Raw genomic sequence first — 17,338 nt, forward strand, 5'->3', positions numbered from 1 at the left:
TTGGTTAAAAGATTTTTATAGACACTTTCCAGTTGCACTATGATCCTACCACCATCCTTCTAACAAGTGATCCTCTATCTTCCTGATCTCCTGGCTCACTCTTACTCCTGGACTGCATGTTCTCAGCCATTCCTGCGCTAGTCCCTTTTCACACTCCTTTTCTGCTGATTCACTGCTAAATGACCGATTCTCACTCCCGATGTTGCCTCTTACTCACTCTCACTGCGGTGATTAATCTTGCTTTTGTTCAGCTGGCTCTTGTTCATTCATTCCTGAATGGCAAGCTCTCTTGTACCCCTGATCTTCAGCCTCACATTCCTGATCTGCTCTCTGTTATTCATTCCTGGTCTGTTCATTTACCTTCCTCGAAGGGCGTTAACTCATTCATCCCTCATCTTCTGGCTCCTGCTCAACACATTTCATTGAAACTTCCATTTTTAGGAAGATTTCTGCTCGTTTGTCTGCATTTTCATGTTTTGAAACCTTCAATTTCTGATTAATTGTGGAACATCTTATCTTACCACTTGTAAGCTATACTGGTAACAGCATTTATTTCAAACTAATAATTTTAGATAATCAGAATGTTTCTGAGCAAGCTTAAGTCATCTTTTTCAAATATATTTGTTTTGCAGGTTACCATGAATCAGTTGTTTTAACAAGTAAGTACAATTAGTGATCTCTCTATTAGTTAATATTGTCCTTTTAATATTTCTAGACATGGAACCAGTTTCACGTAAAATCTTGCAACATGTTGACATGAAACCGAGATCATATCAGGAAGAGTTCCTCTTCGTGTTAGGCAAATCATAAGCACATTCTTTGGAGATAGCCCAAAGATCAAAGAACATAGAAAATTACAGCACAGGGCCCTTCGGCCCTCCAAGCCTACAGTGACCATGCTGTCCGATTTATCTAAAACCCTCTACCCTTCCAGGGACCCAAAGAAAAATCCGATTCTGGTGGGATTCGAACACATAAGCTTTGAATGGCTGACTTTTCCATACGGCTCTGTAATGCTTTCCATTGTGCCACAGAGCCGCACACTGGTTCGGCTTCCATTACAGCAAATACTCAATAGATACTCTGCATTTGGGTACTGGCCCCTAAGAGGGCATTGACAACCATGAACCCCCATTGGATAGGTCTATGACTAAGCTTGGCAGAGTACAACTCTTATTCCTTGAAATTTAAAGAAGTTTCATTCTGATTCTTTTCAATCCATTGCAGTATTTCAACCAAATCAGGAAATTGCCACAAGATATCATAGTTCTACTTTGCCGCTCATTATAATATATTGAAGAGCCATGTACAAATGTTACTCAGTAGTTTTTATTGTTTTATCATAGATATAACTAGCCAATTGAATAATTTGTATTCTAACAACATTTTAAAAGAACATGTAAGTGTGCATTTGAATTAAGATCTCTGTGTATTTGATTCGAGCTTGCCTGTTTGTTGCAGTAATGGCAATAATTATTTTTCCAGCAACATCAGAAACCGTGACTGCAAGTGCACAGACCGTCACTGCAGCAGTGAGCTCTGCATCAACTCCCACATCATCAAGTCCAATAACACAAACAACAGCAAGCAGCTCCACTCGAGCAGTGACAACAGAATCAACGACAATCACAACTGCACCAGCTATTACAAGTGATTATCCAAGTAAAATTTGACCTATTACTCCAATGTAATTGCTTTCCATTTAAAGCAGGATCATAACTAAAACTGAAATTAGCTTCATTTGTTCTATTCTTTTACATCTATGATAAGAGAGACAGGGGTTGATGAGTTCTCCAGTTAGACCTCATGCATCTAGTTGATGGATGCACTGGCTGGGCGCTGAATGGACCTGGAGTATTTGGGGGCTGGCTGTCATTAGCACTGGGTTAATTGGGCTGTGGAAGCAGTGGGCCAATCCATCTCAATATCATTTGCCCCAGTCATCCTCTGAGTTGGGAGAATATAAGTTCAAAATGGCATTTGCCTCAATGAAGGTAGCCAATGTGACAGAGGCACTGGTCGGATTTGTAGAACATGAGAGGGGCCAGAATTGTATCATATTATTTCTAGGGCATTTTGAAAGCGGGAGTATTATGGGCATATGCTCCAATTTGTCCAGTTTCTGGTATTCAGTGCATCTGAGGGCTTATCTCGAACGAAATCCCTTAATATGATGTCATCCTGATTTCGATGGATCAAAGTGTTTGAATCCTATTTTGCTTTGTACCCCTTTCTTTTATAGTTGAACCCCCCATTGTTCCTGTAACTAACAATCCAGGTCAAGAAACGCAAAAGACAAAATTCAATGTAACCTTCACCGTGCTCACACTGCGATTCACTTCAAGTCTACAAAACCAAACTTCCCCATCGTACATGGATATCTCGAGCAACATTCTTGACGAGGTAATCACGATATCTCAGTGAATAGGAACAAAAGTGTTAAATTTCATGACATTTCTTGTAATAAAATGTTGCATTTTAATTTCCTGCAGCTCAATCAACTGTATGCCAACAGCAAAGTAAACTCAACCTTTGTGAAATGTCACTCTGTCTCTTTCAGGTAAGCAAGTAAATCTTACAATGGAAGTCTAGTTAAGATGGATCCACAATGTATATCAGCTTCAATTGACTTATATTTAGTTACAATACATAAAAAATCTGATTCCATAAATAAAGTCGTGCTGTCGTATACTATTGAGATAATTCTTTGAGTGCATTGCTGTAACCCAGACATATCCAAACATCTCAACTTTCCTGTAACTCATTCATTGGATGAGTGCGTCATTGGCATTGAGTTCCATCGTAGGCTTCCTGCCATTGAATAATCTTAATTTGAAAAGTACAGAATCGTGTACAATCCTGGCTGTCTTTCCAAATGTCATGCAACACAATTCCGATAAAACAAGTACTCACACAGTTGGTTTGAGAAATCAATTCATCAATCAGATGATATTAATGCTGTCAGATATTCAGTATTAAGTTGATGATTTTACAACAAATTAACCAGCTGCTATTTGTATGTGGCAGACCTGCAAATGATGGTAACAGTACGGTTGAAGCATTCTGTGATTTCATGAAGAATGCCAGTGCCCAGCAAGTTGATAAAGTTCTACTTTATCATGAATTCCAAAACAACACAAACGGCATCACCACCTTGGGATCATATTCACTGGACAGCAACAGCCTCTTTGTAGATGGTATATATTCACTTCCATTTAGTAATGATTTTACTTGCACTGTAATTGGTTAAAAGATTTTTATAGACACTTTCCAGTTGCACTATGATCCTACCACCATCCTTCTAACAAGTGATCCTCTATCTTCCTGATCTCCTGGCTCACTCTTACTCCTGGACTGCATGTTCTCAGCCATTCCTGCGCTAGTCCCTTTTCACACTCCTTTTCTGCTGATTCACTGCTCAATGACCGATTCTCACTCCCGATGTTGCCTCTTACTCACTCTCACTGCGGTGATTAATCTTGCTTTTGTTCAGCTGGCTCTTGTTCATTCATTCCTGAATGGCAAGCTCTCTTGTACCCCTGATCTTCAGCCTCACATTCCTGATCTGCTCTCTGTTATTCATTCCTGGTCTGTTCATTTACCTTCCTCGAAGGGCGTTAACTCATTCATCCCTCATCTTCTGGCTCCTGCTCAACACATTTCATTGAAACTTCCATTTTTAGGAAGATTTCTGCTCGTTTGTCTGCATTTTCATGTTTTGAAACCTTCAATTTCTGATTAATTGTGGAACATCTTATCTTACCACTTGTAAGCTATACTGGTAACAGCATTTATTTCAAACTAATAATTTTAGATAATCAGAATGTTTCTGAGCAAGCTTAAGTCATCTTTTTCAAATATATTTGTTTTGCAGGTTACCATGAATCAGTTGTTTTAACAAGTAAGTACAATTAGTGATCTCTCTATTAGTTAATATTGTCCTTTTAATATTTCTAGACATGGAACCAGTTTCACGTAAAATCTTGCAACATGTTGACATGAAACCGAGATCATATCAGGAAGAGTTCCTCTTCGTGTTAGGCAAATCATAAGCACATTCTTTGGAGATAGCCCAAAGATCAAAGAACATAGAAAATTACAGCACAGGGCCCTTCGGCCCTCCAAGCCTACAGTGACCATGCTGTCCGATTTATCTAAAACCCTCTACCCTTCCAGGGACCCAAAGAAAAATCCGATTCTGGTGGGATTCGAACACATAAGCTTTGAATGGCTGACTTTTCCATACGGCTCTGTAATGCTTTCCATTGTGCCACAGAGCCGCACATTGGTTCGGCTTCCATTACAGCAAATACTCAATAGATACTCTGCATTTGGGTACTGGCCCCTAAGAGGGCATTGACAACCATGAACCCCCATTGGATAGGTCTATGACTAAGCTTGGCAGAGTACAACTCTTATTCCTTGAAATTTAAAGAAGTTTCATTCTGATTCTTTTCAATCCATTGCAGTATTTCAACCAAATCAGGAAATTGCCACAAGATATCATAGTTCTACTTTGCCGCTCATTATAATATATTGAAGAGCCATGTACAAATGTTACTCAGTAGTTTTTATTGTTTTATCATAGATATAACTAGCCAATTGAATAATTTGTATTCTAACAACATTTTAAAAGAACATGTAAGTGTGCATTTGAATTAAGATCTCTGTGTATTTGATTCGAGCTTGCCTGTTTGTTGCAGTAATGGCAATAATTATTTTTCCAGCAACATCAGAAACCGTGACTGCAAGTGCACAGACCGTCACTGCAGCAGTGAGCTCTGCATCAACTCCCACATCATCAAGTCCAATAACACAAACAACAGCAAGCAGCTCCACTCGAGCAGTGACAACAGAATCAACGACAATCACAACTGCACCAGCTATTACAAGTGATTATCCAAGTAAAATTTGACCTATTACTCCAATGTAATTGCTTTCCATTTAAAGCAGGATCATAACTAAAACTGAAATTAGCTTCATTTGTTCTATTCTTTTACATCTATGATAAGAGAGGCAGGGGTTGATGAGTTCTCCAGTTAGACCTCATGCATCTAGTTGATGGATGCACTGGCTGGGCGCTGAATGGACCTGGAGTATTTGGGGGCTGGCTGTCATTAGCACTGGGTTAGTTGGGCTGTGGAAGCAGTGGGCCAATCCATCTCAATATCATTTGCCCCAGTCATCCTCTGAGTTGGGAGAATATAAGTTCAAAATGGCATTTGCTTCAATGAAGGTAGCCAATGTGACAGAGGCACTGGTCGGATTTGTAGAACATGAGAGGGGCCAGAATTGTATCATATTATTTCTAGGGCATTTTGAAAGCGGGAGCATTATGGGCATATGCTCCAATTTGTCCAGTTTCTGGTATTCAGTGCATCTGAGGGCTTATCTAGAACGAACTACCTTAATATGATGTCATCCTGATTTCGATGGATCAAAGTGTTTGAATCCTATTTTGCTTTGTACCCCTTTCTTTTATTGTTGAACCCCCCATTGTTCCTGTAACTAACAATCCAGGTCAAGAAACGCAAAAGACAAAATTCAATGTAACCTTCACCGTGCTCACACTGCGATTCACTTCAAGTCTACAAAACCAAACTTCCCCATCGTACATGGATATCTCGAGCAACATTCTTGACGAGGTAATCACGATATCTCAGTGAATAGGAACAAAAGTGTTAAATTTCATGACATTTCTTGTAATAAAATGTTGCATTTTAATTTCCTGCAGCTCAATCAACTGTATGCCAACAGCAAAGTAAACTCAACCTTTGTGAAATGTCACTCTGCCTCTTTCAGGTAAGCAAGTAAATCTTACAATGGAAGTCTAGTTAAGATGGATCCACAATGTATATCAGCTTCAATTGACTTATATTTAGTTACAATACATAAAAAATCTAATTCCATAAATAAAGTCATGCTGTCGTATACTATTGAGATAATTATTTGAGTGCATTGCTGTAACCCAGACATATCCAAACATCTCAACTTTCCTGTAACTCATTCATTGGATGAGTGCGTCATTGGCATTGAGTTCCATCGTAGGCTTCCTGCCATTGAACAATCTTAACTTGAAAAGTACAGAATCGTGTACAATCCTGGCTGTCTTTCCAAATGTCATGCAACGCAATTGCAATAAAACAAGTACTCACACAGTTGATTTGAGAAATCAATTCATCAATCAGATTATATTAATGCTGTCAGATATTCAGTATTATGTTGATGGTTTTACAACAAATTAACCAGCTGCTATTTGTATGTGGCAGACCTGCAAGTGATGGTAACAGTACGGTTGAAGCATTCTGTGATTTCATAAAGAATGCCAGTGCCCAGCAAGTTGATAAAGTTCTACTTTATCATGAATTCCAAAACAACACAAACGGCATCACCACCTTGGGATCATATTCACTGGACAGCAACAGCCTCTTTGTAGATGGTATATATTCACTTACATTTAATAATGATTTTACTTGCGCTGCAATTGGTTAAAGCATTTTTTATAGACACTTTCCCATTGCACAATGTTCTTACCACCATCGTTCTAACAAATGATCCTCTATCTGACTGATCTCCTTGCTCACCCTTACTCCTGGTTCTCAACCATTCCTGCGCGAGTCCCTTTTCTCACTCCTTATCTGCTGACTCACTCCTAATTGACCAATTCTCACTCCCGATGTTGCCTCTTACTTACACTCACTCTAGTGATTGCTCTTGACATTGTTTTGCTGGCTCTTGTTCACCCATTCCTGAACGCCTACCTATCATGTACCCCTGATCATCAGCCTCACATTCCTGACCCACTGTCTGTTATTCATTCCCGGTCTGTTCATTTACCTTCCTCGAAGGGCTCTAACTCACTCATCCCTCATCTTCTGACTTCTGCTCAACACATTTTAGTGAAACTTTCATTTTTAAGAAGATTTCTGCTTGTTTGACTCCATTTTCATATTTTCAAACCTTCAATTTCTGAATAAATGTGGAACATCTTATCTTTTCACATGTATGCTATTCTGGTAACAGCATTTATTTCAAGCTAATAATTCTAAATAATCAGAATGTGTTTGAACAAGATTGATTCATCTTTTCCAAATATATTTGTTTTGCAGGTTACCATGAATCTGTAGTTTTAACAAGTAAGTATATTAATTGATCTCTATCAGTTAATATTGTCCTTTTAATATTTCTAGATATGGAACCAGTTTCACATAAGATCTGGCAACGTATTGAGCTGAAACTGAGATCATATCAGGAAGAGTTCCGATGTGTGTTAAGCAAATCATAAACACATTCTTTGGAGATATGGTTAGGCTTCCATTACAGCAAATAGTCAACAGATACTTTGCATTTGGGTACTGAACCCTACAAGGGCATTGATAACCATGAACAGCCATTGGATAGGTCCATGACTATGCTTGGCAAAGTACAACTCTTACTCCTTGAAATTTAAAGCAGTTTTATTCTGATTCTTTTCAATCCAAAGCTTTAAAGTTAAAGTTTATTTATTAGTCAGAAGTAAGGCTTACATTAACACTGCAATGAAGCTACTGTGAAATTCCTCTAGTCGCCACATTCCGGCACTTGTTTGGGTCAATGCACCTAGCCAGCACGTCTTTTAGACTGTGGGAGGAAACCAGAGTACCCAGAGGAAACCCACACAAACAGGGGGGGAATGTGCAAACTCAGCACAGACAATGACCGAAGCCGGGAATCGAACCCGAGTCCCTAGAGCTGTGAGGCAGCAGTGCTAACCATTGTGCCGCCCATTGCAGTGTTTCAACCAAATCAGGAAATGGCCACAAGATATTTTATAGTTCTACTTTGCCGCTCATGATAATGTGAAGAATCATGTACAAATGTTACTTGGTAGCTTTTTATTGGAGATGTGTTTCGGCTTCCATTACAGCAAATACCCAATAAAACCTTCGCATTTGTGTCTGATACACTAAGAGGGCATTAGCAACCGTGGACCTCCAGTGGATAAGTCCATGAGTATGCTTGGCAAAGTACAACAGTGGTTTGCCATTGGCTTCTGCAGTGTGCCTGACCCCCAGAGAACTCTCTGATTCTTCACCACCTGCCTTCCAGTGTATTGAAAGGATTTATAAGTTGACAATCAACCTGTTTGGCCATACTTTGAATGCAACTTCTGTGGCGATCAGGTCATTGAACCCAAAACTTGGGAAACTACCAATGAGCCACAAGACCTCACTAACAATAAATATTCCTTAGAATTACATTTAGAAATGGAAATTCCAGTGGTTGGTGAGTGCGATAGATGATCATCCAGTTGTTATGACATTATAGAATTTTAAACTCAGGTGCCTGTTTATTTATTTATTATAACCATGACATGGCAACGGCTGTGCGGCACAGAAACCCTGGCCAGTGACAAGGGCACCTGCACTGTAAGGACACCCATATCCATCCTCCACAATGACCTACCTCACCATTTCTCCCCACTGAGGCTTTCCTGAGTGGACCGGACAAATCCATCCCACTTACCCACTCTCCAGATCCGCAGTGCTGCTCCGTTTCTGGGCATATTGCTGTGCCAGCAATGGCCATCGCTCCCGGTGGCACGGCTTGGCCTAAAGAGCTGCCAGCCCCCTGATTGGCCAGTGGCTTCTGCAGGCAAGTTCTTTGGCCTCCGGAATCCCAGGAGTACTGATGGCAGGCAGGTCAGTGCCTCATTGGAATTTAATTGCTGAGGCAGAATTGAAACTGATGAACTGATTGGGCCATTGATGCCAAAACGCCAACCATTGAATTTAGCCCACAGCGTCATTATGGTACAAAATTGGCCATTCTGCTCATCAATCCATGCTAACTCTCTGTAGAGAAATCAACAGTGCCCCATTGCTCATGCAACTTTATTTCCTGCAAGTGCATATCTGATTGCCTTTTGATTCATCAATCACCTTCACTTCTGCCACACTTGTAGGCAAGTTCCAGGTCACTGCGTAAACAAAGCTCTTCCTCATATCCCCACTACAACTCTTGCTTAAAACCTTAAATTGACATGCCCTATTCCTAATCAGCTAATAGAGTCTCTATTATTTGTCATAATCTCTATCAATTCCTCCATCAGTCTCCTTTGCTTCAACAAGGAGAGCCCCAGCTCACAAATGACTTCCATACAAAACTATTGATGTTTATTCTATCTCTGCTTATATCTCCTACAGCTACAACACCAGCAGTGACAACACAAACGTCAACTCCGGAAGTGAAGCCCATTGAATTCAATGTGACCTTTGTTATCGCTAACTTAGAGTTTGTACAATCTCTACAAGACACCAATTCCTCGCTGTATAAATCTGCATCAAGTGTTATTTCTCACCAGGTAACAAATAGATTGCAGTATTATACAGTTATTTTTTAGATTCGATCGTGGTGTGATAGTGACTGAAGTATCAGATTAACAGAAATATCTCTCCTATCATTGAGAACGTTTCCCTCTCACACTGCAATTGTGAATTTATTGCAGCTCACAGACCTGTACAGCAAGAGCAAAATCAACGTAACATTTTCAACTTGCAAAACTGTTTCCTTCAGGTCAGTGAATTTTTGATGTGTATATACTGAAATTTTGGACGGTTAATTGAAAATAAAACACTGCATAGTTAAAGATTAGAAGGCAATAATGCCTGAAATGATGTAAGATGTTTTCAATAGTTAATGGTCATATAGCATAGAAATATAGAAATATAAAAAATAGGAGCAGAAGGAGGCCATTTGGCCCTTCGAACCTGCGCTGCCATTCATCATGATCATGGCAGATTGTCCAACTCACTAGCCCAATCCTACTTTCTACCCATGATCTTTGATCCCATTCCCCCCAAGTGCTATATTTAGCCACCTCTTGAATGCATTCAAAGTTTTGGCATCAATTACTTCCTGTGGTAATTAATTCCACAGGCTCACCACTTTTTGGGTGAAGAACTGTCTCCTCATCTCCATCCTAAATGGTCTACCCCGAATCCTCAGACTGTGACCCCTGGTTCTGGACTCCCCCCACCATCAGGAACATCTACACTGTCCAGTGCTGTTAGAATTTTATAAGTCTCTATGAGATCCCCCCTCATTCATCTGAACTCCAGAGAAAATAATCCTAATCTAGTCAATCTCTCCTCATACATCAGTCCCGCCATCCCTGGAATCAGTCGGTAAACCTTCGCTGCACTCCCTCGAGAGCAAGAACATCCTTCCTCAGAAAAGGAGATCAAAACTGCACACGTTACTCTAGGTATGGCCTCAACATGGCCCTGTATAATTGCAACAACACATCCCTGCTCCTGTACTCAAAACCACTCGCAATGAAGGCCAATACACAATTTGCCTTCTTTACCGCCTGCTGCACCTGCATGCTTCACCTTCAGCGACTGGTGCACAAGGAATCCAGATCCCACTGCACTTTTGTGTGTACTGATGAGTGTTCCCTGACTCTGTTGTTTACACAGATGCACTTCTATCAACCTTTGTTTAATTTGACGGTATTTGAATTACCAGGGCACAGGCTGATTGCAACTTTCATGAATTATGTACAGAATTGACGAAGATCGCAATGATAAATCCAATGACCAATAATCTTGACAAGTCAATTTTTGTCATTTAGTTAATCTTCTTATTTCTTGTTTTTTTTTCCAACAGTCCAGCAAATATTGGGGGTAGCACTAGTGTGTACGCAGTCTGCACTTTCAGAAACGATTCTACTGCTCCTCAGGTTGATAGAGTTACGGTGTACCACGAGTTCAGAGACAACACAAATGGCACCTCCACCTTTGGAATATATTCCTTGGACAATAACAGCCTCTATGTAAATGGTAATTATTACTTAAAGGGAATTATCCATTCCATCAAATTTTATTCTGAAGATTTGGTTACATTATTCAAAATCAGTCTAATTTATCGCCAACAATCCGTGAATTTACTTATTTTGGTGATGACTTTCTACTTGGCACAATTTGTACTAAACATTTGTAATTTTTTTCAAGGTTATCATGAATCAACTCCTTTGCCCAGTAAGTATTGTTTTAATTTCTTAGTTCATTAATATTTCTCGATAGTGCTGAGCGTTACATTATTATAGATTTTTACTAAACCCTATCGATGTATCGTCGAAATACCCCACTGTTTTGGGGGTGAAATGTTTTGCATTTCTTAAATGATCTTTTATTTAAGTTCTGGTCTTGAAAACTGCTTGATGACTCAACTACATGTTCAGTTTGTGCTCTTGTGTCCATTTATCTTTATGTGTGGTTTGCTAATAGACTGATGCTAAAGTTGTAAGTGACTAGAGTGGAAACTGCAGACCCTATAGTTCAAATCCAGCGATCTCTGGAACAAATATAAAAATAAGAACACAATCAAGAGATTGTCACTACTAAGATGCAATATCTTGAACAATCATTAGTTAAGAAAGTTTAAGTGTTACATCATAAATGTGCTAAAAGTTGTTGGGTGCTTCTCTTGACTGTAAGATTAATAGCTTGAAATATTCTATTGCTGTTCCTCAATTCTTGGTTTATTTCCCCCCTTACCATGTGCAGTGCAGATCATGATGCGGAGATGCCGGCGTTGGACTGGGGTAAACACAGTAAGACGTTTAACAACACCAGGTTAAAGTCCAACAGGTTTATTTGGTAGCAAAAGCCACACAAGCTTTCGGAGCCCCAAGCCCCTTCTTCAAGTAAGTGGTGCACTCACCTGAAGAAGGGGCTTGGGGCTCCGAAAGCTTGTGTGGCTTTTGCTACCAAATAAACCTGTTGGACTTTAACCTGGTGTTGTTAAACTTCTTACAGTGCAGATCATGCAGTCATACAAATGTTTTATCCCCAGTTTAATACTTAACGGATGTTTTTTTTTGACAGCAATATCTCCAATTCTGACCACAACTCCAACCCTGCAAGCAGAACCCTATGATTTCAATGTGACCTTCATTATAACTAACTTGGCCCCAACAACAAGTCTACTGTCTCCTGGTTCTGCACTGTTCAAATCATCTGTATGCAGTGGCAGAATGGGGCTATCTGAAATTAGATTTGTTACCTGACTTTAGACATAAGCACAAAACTGTAAGGCAGTAACAGACTCAACAAAATCGGGGAACTGCGTAAACAGAGAAGCCGTCAGTTACAGGACCAATGGTTAGGATAGTTTGCATCCAAATTGCATATGTGATGGCAATAATTATTCCTTGGGAAAGGAAACTAATTCTTTCAATCTCACCCAACCTCAAAATCCTCCAACAACAAAATGAAATATTCTTTTGTGATTTCATTATTTTCAGTTTATTTTACTGTCACTCTGAAATAAAAATGATGCAGTTCGAGATTATTTATTCTCAGTTTAATGATTATCTATTTATTCATAACAGCACCAATTGTGGTCACAACTCCAAACCTGCAACCAAATCCTTTAGATTTCAATGTGACCTTTATTATAACTAACTTGGTTCCGACCGCAAGTCTACAAGATTCCAGTTCTCAGCTGTACAAATCTGCAGCAAGTATTCTTGCTTACAAGGTATGTTCACACTTTAATTATTAATACATGTTCATTAATATGTTCATTAATTCTAGAATATTCTCTAATACTGTTGGTGTTCCTTTCCTTCAGTTGGACAACGTGTTCAAGAATAGCAATATCAACAAAACATTCTCAAACTGCAAAGTTCTTTCTTTCAGGTAAGGAATGTTGACATTAAACACAATCTGTATCTGTTTCAAGATTATTTCTAAGTTTGTTAAAAATGTTTATTATTACAAGATGGATAATGCTTCGAGGTATACTTCAGAAGACTAGGATGTTCCATCAAAATATTTGCATCTTGATGAATGGGACAGATTTTCCTACAGAGTCTCAAATGTTTTGATTCCATTGATATATTTACTGAAGATTAAAGTGGTCAGCTGACTGTGAGCAATATTTGGCCAATATGTTTGAGAAAAACTAATTTTTATTCTCCTTATCAGTCTGTGTAAAATGACATCAAGGATGTTAATTCATTGTGAAGCCAGTTGGCAAAGTAGGAATCCAAGTGTCAATCTTTTTATTAAATTCTAGGTTTTTTTTACAAGATACAAGATTGCTGGTCCCCTCTCAATCCAAAATGCAGTGTCCCAGAAATCTCCCTTTATTTTTTAGCATAGCAATAAAATAAAGTAGATTAATTAATTAATTAAACCAACAGACATGCCCTTAAATGGAAATCTCGCTTTATATATGCTCAATGTACTTAATTAATCAATGCCTTCCACGTGTATATCATTAACATAAATGCTATGATTAACAGTGTTTTATTTCTTTAGTCAACTCCCTTTAATATACTGAGCAAGCTGCTTCTTTAATGTGTTTAGTGAATGCGAGCGTGATACTGTTCTAAGATTGGATATGAACCACATTGGTGCAGCAGATTAAAGAGAATGTTCCTCAACATCTAACTATGCTTGAATATAAATTGGATTATTTATTGGAAAGAGATATTTTAAAAATTCTCAGCTGCCATTCAGTTTAGCGGCAATATGTTGGGGGCAATCCTACCAAAACATTCTAAGTGCGGAACAGGCATAAAAGTGGAAGAGATTCACGCCCATTTTTTCAGCAAGCTTTCAGACACAATCTTATGCCACTTCGTGCAAAATAAGAAGCAAAATGCGATTCACACCAGCGGGGGACTTGATGGTGTCTATTCTTGCCAGAAAGCTGGCTGATCACAGCTAGAGGGTGCTATTGCACATGTGCAGATCTCTCAATGTTATGTGCAAAGTCTATATAGAACAGAGAGATCAGTCACTTCCCACAACCCTCTGGATATTACACCCCCACCCCTACGCCCACAATCGATGGCCTCCACCACCGATCACCACCCTCCCCCCCCCCCCCCCCCCCCGTCCTCCGCTTCCCTAGATATCCCCCCAGTACTCCCCTCCCGATTGTCCAGGCCAATTGTCACCCCAATACCACTCCCCCCCCCTGCCAATCACCTCACCCCCCCCACACCCTCCCCAGCCGATCGCGAGAGCAAGAATTCAGGCGTGACCCCAATTTCCTGCCTCTCTCATGATCTTACCAGATTGCTAAGCCGATCGGCCAGCGCGACAAGCTGGTAAGATCGCCTCATTGAATTTTAACCCCAATATTATCAACTGATATCTGTAACTACAGGGGAAGCTCATGTTTGCCAATGTCGCCATGAAGTTCCCTAATTAAATAACTTTTTATTTTCCAGTGCGGCAAGTGCTGACAGCACCAACGTGTCTTCAATCTGTACATTCGGAAATAATTCCTCTCCTCAGGACGTTAACAGAGTTACTGTATACCATGAGTTCAGAGACAACACAAAGGGCATTTCCACTTTGGGAGCATATTCACTGGATAACAACAGTCTCTACGTGAATGGTATTTATCAGTTAAAGGAGATATTCTATTCTATTCGTTTGCATCTTATCAACATGGTTGTGTTTATGTAATCAAACTGAGGAAAATTAAGCCAAACCCACCAATTAATCTTATTCCACTATTTAATGATGAATTTCCAGCTGACTCATTTTATTTAAGACACATTTTTCATTTTTCAGGCTACCATGAATCAGCTCCTACATCCTGTGAGTATGGTTTCTGTTTCTGTGCTTTCCTAACAATTCCTTTTATTGCAGTGGAAAACAACAAAGTAAATCTTTATTAAATTCTTTTTATATATTGTCTATCACATTAGAGATGGCATCATGGTGGCTGGCAATGCTGCCTCACAGTGCCAGGGACCAGGGTTCAATTCTGGCCTTGCATGACTGTCTGTGTGGAGTTTGCACGTTCCCTCTGTGTCTGCATGGGTTTCTTCCAGGTGCTCCGGTTTCTTCCCACATCCAAAGATGTGTGGGTTTGGTTGATTGGCCATGCTAAATTGATGTAGTGTCAGGGGATTAACAGGGTAAACATGTGGGGCTACGGAATAGAGCCTGGGTGGGATTGTGGTCGGTGCAGACTTGATGGGCCCAATAGCCTCCTTCTGCACTATAGGGATTCTATGAGTTTGCATGGTCTCCCCGTGTCTGCGTGGGTTTCCTCTGAGAGCTCCAGTTTCTTCTCACAGTCCAAAAATGTGCGGTTAGGTTAATTGGCCATGCTCAATTGCCAATTAGTGTCAGGGAGATTAGCAGTGTAAATATTTTGGGTTATGGGAATAGGGCCCCACCGGGACTGTTGTTGATGCAGGCTCTTGGGGATTCTATGATGGATGCAATGAGATGCAATTTCTTCTCTCTAGAAATGCCTGGCACACCATTATGTCCCTGTCGGATTATTCATATAAATTCTTGAATTGGGGATGTTTACGACCTAACAGGGATTTTGTCGGTGTTAAGTTGTCCTCTGTCCTTCATGTGAGGCATGTGCGAAGAGGTTGATAACATAGTGGGAGTAACCTGAAGGAAGCAGCTAACAGCATCTGAAATTAGACCTGTTGCCTGAGTTTAGACAAACAGATAAGTCTGCAATCAGTAACAGACTCAACAAAATCAGGAGAACTGTCTAAACAGAGAAGCAGTCAGTTACAGGATCAATGGTTAGGATAGTTTGTATCCCAATTCCATATGTGATGGCAATAATTATTCCTTGGGAAAGGAAGCTGATTCTTTTCATCTCGCCCAACCTCAAAAAGCTCTAACACCAAAATGAAATATTCTGTTGTGATTTCATTATTCTTTATTTTACTGCCGCTGTGGAATGAAAATGATGTGATCAGAGATTATTTATTCTAAGGTTAATGTTTATCTATTTATTCATGACAGCACCAATTGTGGTCACAACCCCAAACCTGCAAAGAAATCCCTTTGATTTCAACGTGACCTTCATTATAACTAACTTGGTTCCGACAGCAAGTCTACTATCTTCCAATTCTGCACTGTACAAATCTGCAGCAAGTATTCTTGCTTACAAGGTATGTTCACACTTTAATTATTAATGCAAAGAAATCTGTTCATTAATTCTAGAATATTCTCTCTAATACTGTGGCTGTTCCGTTCCTTCAGTTGGACAATGTGTTCAAGAACAGCAATATCAACAAAACATTCTCAAGCTGCAAAGTTCTTTCTTTCAGGTAAGGAATGTTGACATTAAACACAATCTGTATCTGCTTCAAGATTATTTCTAAGTTTATTCATTCTAAGTTTGTTAAAAATGTTTATTATTACAAAATGGGTAATGCTTCGAGGTATACTTCAGAAAACTAGGATTTCTTGTCAATATATTTGGATCTGAATTAATGGGACAGAGTTTCCTGCACACAGTCTCAAATGTTTCGATCCCATTGATATATTTACTGATGATTAAAGTAGTTAGCTGACTGTGAGCAATATTTGTCCAATATGTTTGAGAATATATAATTTTTATTTTCCTTGTCAGAGTGTGTAAGGTGTCATAAAGAGCGTTAATTAATTGTGAAGTCAGTTGGCAAAGTAGGAAACCAAAGCCAATCTCTTTATTTAATAATAGATTTTTTTACAAGACACAACATTGCTGGTCTCTTCTCAATCCAACATGCAATGTCCCAGAAGTCTCCATTTTGTTTATGAGTATCGCAATAAAATAAGATAGATTAATTAATTAAACCAATGGACAGGCCCTTAAATGGAAATCTCGCTTTATATATGCTCAATGTATTTAATTAATCAATGCCTTCCACCTGTATATCATTAACCTCAATGCTACAATTAACAGTGGATTATTTCTTTAATAGACTGCCTTTAAAACACAGAGCAAGCTGCTTCTTTAATGTGTTTAGTGAATGTGTTCCAAGGTTGGATTTGAGCCACATTGGTGCAGCAAATTAAAGAGAAGTAACCTCAGCATCTAACTATGCTTGAATATAAATTAGATTATTTATTGGAAGTTTCCTTCTCCAGTACTAAAATCCCTCATCTTGAATACAAAGTTAACACAGATTGAAAGTTTAAACAAAATATGAATTAACACATTTTCAGACTCTGAATCACGAATACTATAGTGGTTGTTAATATTGCAACATATCTTATGGAAACAAATATATTGTGAATGAGATCAGTCTCATGCATAAACAGTCAATTAAGAAGGAATTACAACATTTGCCATTTTTGGAAACACTCAGGAGTCTTCTCTCATGCACTTTTTGGAAGTTCAGATAATGATTCATGGTCATGTGTCAATTATTTATTACTTGAATTTCTTTTCTGTTCTTTGGAGTGTTAAGACTTTGCGAAGATGCCTGAAGGACAGCATGGGGGGAGTGATTGACAACTTACATCCTGGAAAAATATTTAAAATTTAAAGTTAAAATTTAAAGTTTTTTTTAAATATTGAAAAA

General features: G+C 39.1%; 1 protein-coding gene across 1 annotated transcript in view; it reads left to right on the plus strand.

The window, feature by feature from the left end:
- LOC144479696 (mucin-16-like) overlaps nt 1–17,338 on the plus strand; it is a 65,210-nt gene that overhangs the window by 26,965 nt on the left and 20,907 nt on the right. The window contains exons 43-59 of the mRNA XM_078198724.1: nt 633–659; nt 1,486–1,650; nt 2,243–2,403; nt 2,493–2,560; nt 6,270–6,439; nt 7,110–7,136; nt 9,186–9,343; nt 9,488–9,555; nt 10,651–10,823; nt 10,995–11,021; nt 11,871–12,011; nt 12,377–12,525; nt 12,619–12,686; nt 14,231–14,400; nt 14,580–14,606; nt 15,789–15,937; nt 16,029–16,096. Coding sequence (XP_078054850.1) covers nt 633–659; nt 1,486–1,650; nt 2,243–2,403; nt 2,493–2,560; nt 6,270–6,439; nt 7,110–7,136; nt 9,186–9,343; nt 9,488–9,555; nt 10,651–10,823; nt 10,995–11,021; nt 11,871–12,011; nt 12,377–12,525; nt 12,619–12,686; nt 14,231–14,400; nt 14,580–14,606; nt 15,789–15,937; nt 16,029–16,096 — 1,816 coding nt within the window. The remainder of the gene's footprint in view (nt 1–632; nt 660–1,485; nt 1,651–2,242; nt 2,404–2,492; nt 2,561–6,269; nt 6,440–7,109; nt 7,137–9,185; nt 9,344–9,487; nt 9,556–10,650; nt 10,824–10,994; nt 11,022–11,870; nt 12,012–12,376; nt 12,526–12,618; nt 12,687–14,230; nt 14,401–14,579; nt 14,607–15,788; nt 15,938–16,028; nt 16,097–17,338) is intronic.

The sequence above is a fragment of the Mustelus asterias genome, chromosome 26 (assembly GCF_964213995.1).
Source record: "Mustelus asterias chromosome 26, sMusAst1.hap1.1, whole genome shotgun sequence".
Taxonomy (NCBI): domain Eukaryota; kingdom Metazoa; phylum Chordata; class Chondrichthyes; order Carcharhiniformes; family Triakidae; genus Mustelus; species Mustelus asterias.